This window comes from Gekko japonicus, unplaced genomic scaffold (genome assembly GCF_001447785.1).
Source record: "Gekko japonicus isolate JY-2015 unplaced genomic scaffold, Gekko_japonicus_V1.1 scaffold2299, whole genome shotgun sequence".
Taxonomy (NCBI): domain Eukaryota; kingdom Metazoa; phylum Chordata; class Lepidosauria; order Squamata; family Gekkonidae; genus Gekko; species Gekko japonicus.
The window spans coordinates 107,606-110,460 of NW_015170960.1; the positions used below are offsets into that span (position 1 = coordinate 107,606).

General features: G+C 47.6%; 1 protein-coding gene across 1 annotated transcript in view; it reads left to right on the forward strand.

Annotated features, from left to right (window-relative positions):
• The window catches only part of ADGRB1 (adhesion G protein-coupled receptor B1), a 184,770-nt gene that overhangs the window by 57,521 nt on the left and 124,394 nt on the right, over positions 1 to 2,855 (forward strand). Inside the window, exon 3 of the mRNA XM_015418928.1 lies at positions 597 to 618. Within this exon, the coding sequence (XP_015274414.1) occupies positions 597 to 618 (22 nt within the window). The remainder of the gene's footprint in view (positions 1 to 596; positions 619 to 2,855) is intronic.

The following is a 2,855-nucleotide window of genomic DNA, read 5'->3' on the forward strand; positions in this document are numbered from 1 at the left end:
GTGGCCTATTATGCTAATGAGTTCCTGCTGGGCTTTTTCTACAAAGAAAGCCCTGTCTCTGTGTGTGTGTGTGTGTGTGTGTGTGTGTGTGTGTGTGTGTGTGTGTGTGTGTGTGAAGTCGCTTGGGAAGTGAAGGAATACAACTCCTTGCCCTGACTGTGCGCCATCACATTTGAGAGGAAGTTTATAATTCAGAACTTAAAAGTCAAAATGTCAGCCCTAGTTGAATTCTATTTAGTCACGGACAGAAAGTTGAAACTGCTGGTCGGGCCAAACAGAGAAGGATTATCGCTCCTAAAAAGTGGAGGAGATTTCTTACCCAGTTATTCAGTGGCCTCAACTCAGACGGGACCAGTGTTCCCTCTAAGCTGGGCTAGTGCGAGCCAGCTCACAGTTTTTTAGCCTCCGGCTCACACATTTTTGTCTTATTTATTTATTAGATTTATACCTCCCCCTCCCCAATGGGCTCAGGGTGGCTGAGGAAGGCTGGCTCCAGAGCAAACTAAGCGATGCAGCAGCCAAATTGCCCGCTTCCAACTTCAATACAAGTCGCTCACAAAGTAGAACTTTGGCTCACAAGACTCTACAGCTTAGAGGGAGCATTGGATGGGACACCTGGTTTGTGTGAAAAGGGATATGGTCTTGGACTCCTCAAGAGTAAAAAAGGGGAAAGTTATACTCTCACAAGAGAGTATTTAAATACAGGAACCACAAACTTCCAGGAAACTAAGATAATCTTATGAAACTTCATTAAGACTCATTGTTGCTGAAAGAAATCTCCAAGACAAAGAAACCTCTCACATTAAGAACGGAGTCCCCAAGAATATAAGCTTCAACCATACCCTGTTACCTGTTCAAAATATAATAAATTGTATAAACAACAAAAATTGCCTCACCTCCTCCTCCCCTGCACTATTCCTAACTTAACTGTGCCTATACAATAAAATCCACCTTTCTGTTTGAGCTTTACTTTGAGTCAAGTGCCATTTCGAAAAGGGATTTGTAAGAAGGCTCCGGTTGAGTTACCAAAAAAATAAAATAAAAATCTGGCCTGGGCAAAAGCCAAATAACTTCTTTATCACAGGCTGGGACATGTAGAAAGTTATAATTCTATAACTGAAATATGCTACTGAGAGGCTGCTCAGTCAGTGTAGGAAACAGTGTTTTGGCAGGAAAATCCACCTCTCAGAGAAGAAGAAGCAGGGGTCTGTCATAATGACATCATTTCCAGGGGAGACCTGGAAGTGATGGCAGGTAACTCTAGGAATTGCCAGAAACTCTGTTGCTTTCTCCGGAAGTGGCTCTGGCACACCAGCAATGCTCTTTATACCAGCAATGCTCTTCATACCATATATATGCTATTTGGTGTAGAGCCAGTTTGGTGTAGTGGTTAAGTGCGCGGACTCTAATCTGGGAGAACCGGGTTTGATTCCCCACTCCTCCACTTGCAGCTGCTGGATGACCTTGGGCAAGCCATAGTTCTGATAAGAGCTGTCCTTGAAAAAGAGCAGTTTCTGTCAGAGCTCTCTCAGCCCCCCCTGCCCCGCCTACCTCGCAGGGTGTCTGTTGTGGGGTGGGGAGGGGAAGGGAAAGGCGTTTGTAAGCCGCTCTGAGACTCCTTTGGGTAGTGAAGGGTGGGGTATAAATCCAATCTCTTCTTCTTATACCAACCCTGACAAACCTACGGTTTGTGCATTTGACTTTGGGAGAGAGACTCAGGCGGTACAATCCTGCTCCGCAGGCGGGTCTGGAGTGACCTCTGCAATATGCAAAGAAATGAATGGATGAATAACCCCCTGCCCAGAAAGTGTGCCCAAGGTCTAGAACACACAAGAGTTCATCTTTGGGCTCCCCCGGGAGTGTGTTAATTAACAGGATTGAGAAACAGGAGCCGGTATCGATCTCGCGCAGCTGGGACTTGCTGACAGAAGACAAATAACCCGGCACAAATGGACCCCCTTCCCGCTCTGCCCAATCAGCTCCCCGTCTCCCACCACGGCCAATCGAACCCGACAACTTTGTCGGCGAGGTCTGACTCCCGTTCAGAAATTGATGCGATTAAGATGTGAAAGCAACCTTTTCCGCGGGACATCTGCAGTGCACGGGAGGGGGTTCAGGAGACCAAAGCCGAGGCGATGGCAGAGAGAGAGTGTGTGTGGGGGATTGGGGGCACGCTTGGGACAGGCTGGCAAATTCTGCTCTGTTTTAATGTCAGATGTCATTTATTCAGTTGCATGTTGGGGGCAGGCACAGGGGCAAGCAGCGATGTTCCCTCTAAGCTGTGGAGTCTCAAAAATTCCACTCGGTGAGTCACTGGCATTAAAGTTGTGAGTGAGCGATTTGACTACTGCATCACTTAGTTTGCTCTGGAGCCCTCCTTCCTGGGCTAAGACAAAACGTTGTGAGCCGGGGGCTAAAAAACGGTGAGCTAACTCACACCGACTCAGCTTAGGGGGAACACTGACAAGCAGAATCCTGACTGATGGAGAGCAGGGAAACAGATGGTTGGATGGCCCAATTCAGTAAACGAGGACAAGGGTCCCTTTGCATCGGCCAGCACCATTTCTGCCACCTACCAACTATTTTTAGGGGGGGTCCAGGTCAGGTTTTAGCCCAGCAAGGCTTCTGATCAGCTGCATGGATTTTTTTTAAAAAATGTTGCTTTGGGCTGCAGGTGCCACCACAACTCAAGGATTCTCACTTGGTGACTGAAGTTAAGCTGAGGCAGCCATTTTGTGGCTGGCTAGCTGCCTCCTGCAGCAGGTTTCCTTCCTTCCTTCCTTCCTTCCTTCCTTCCTTCCTTACTTCCTTCCTTCCTTTTTCATTTCATGTTACGTTAGGGTTGCCACGTCTAG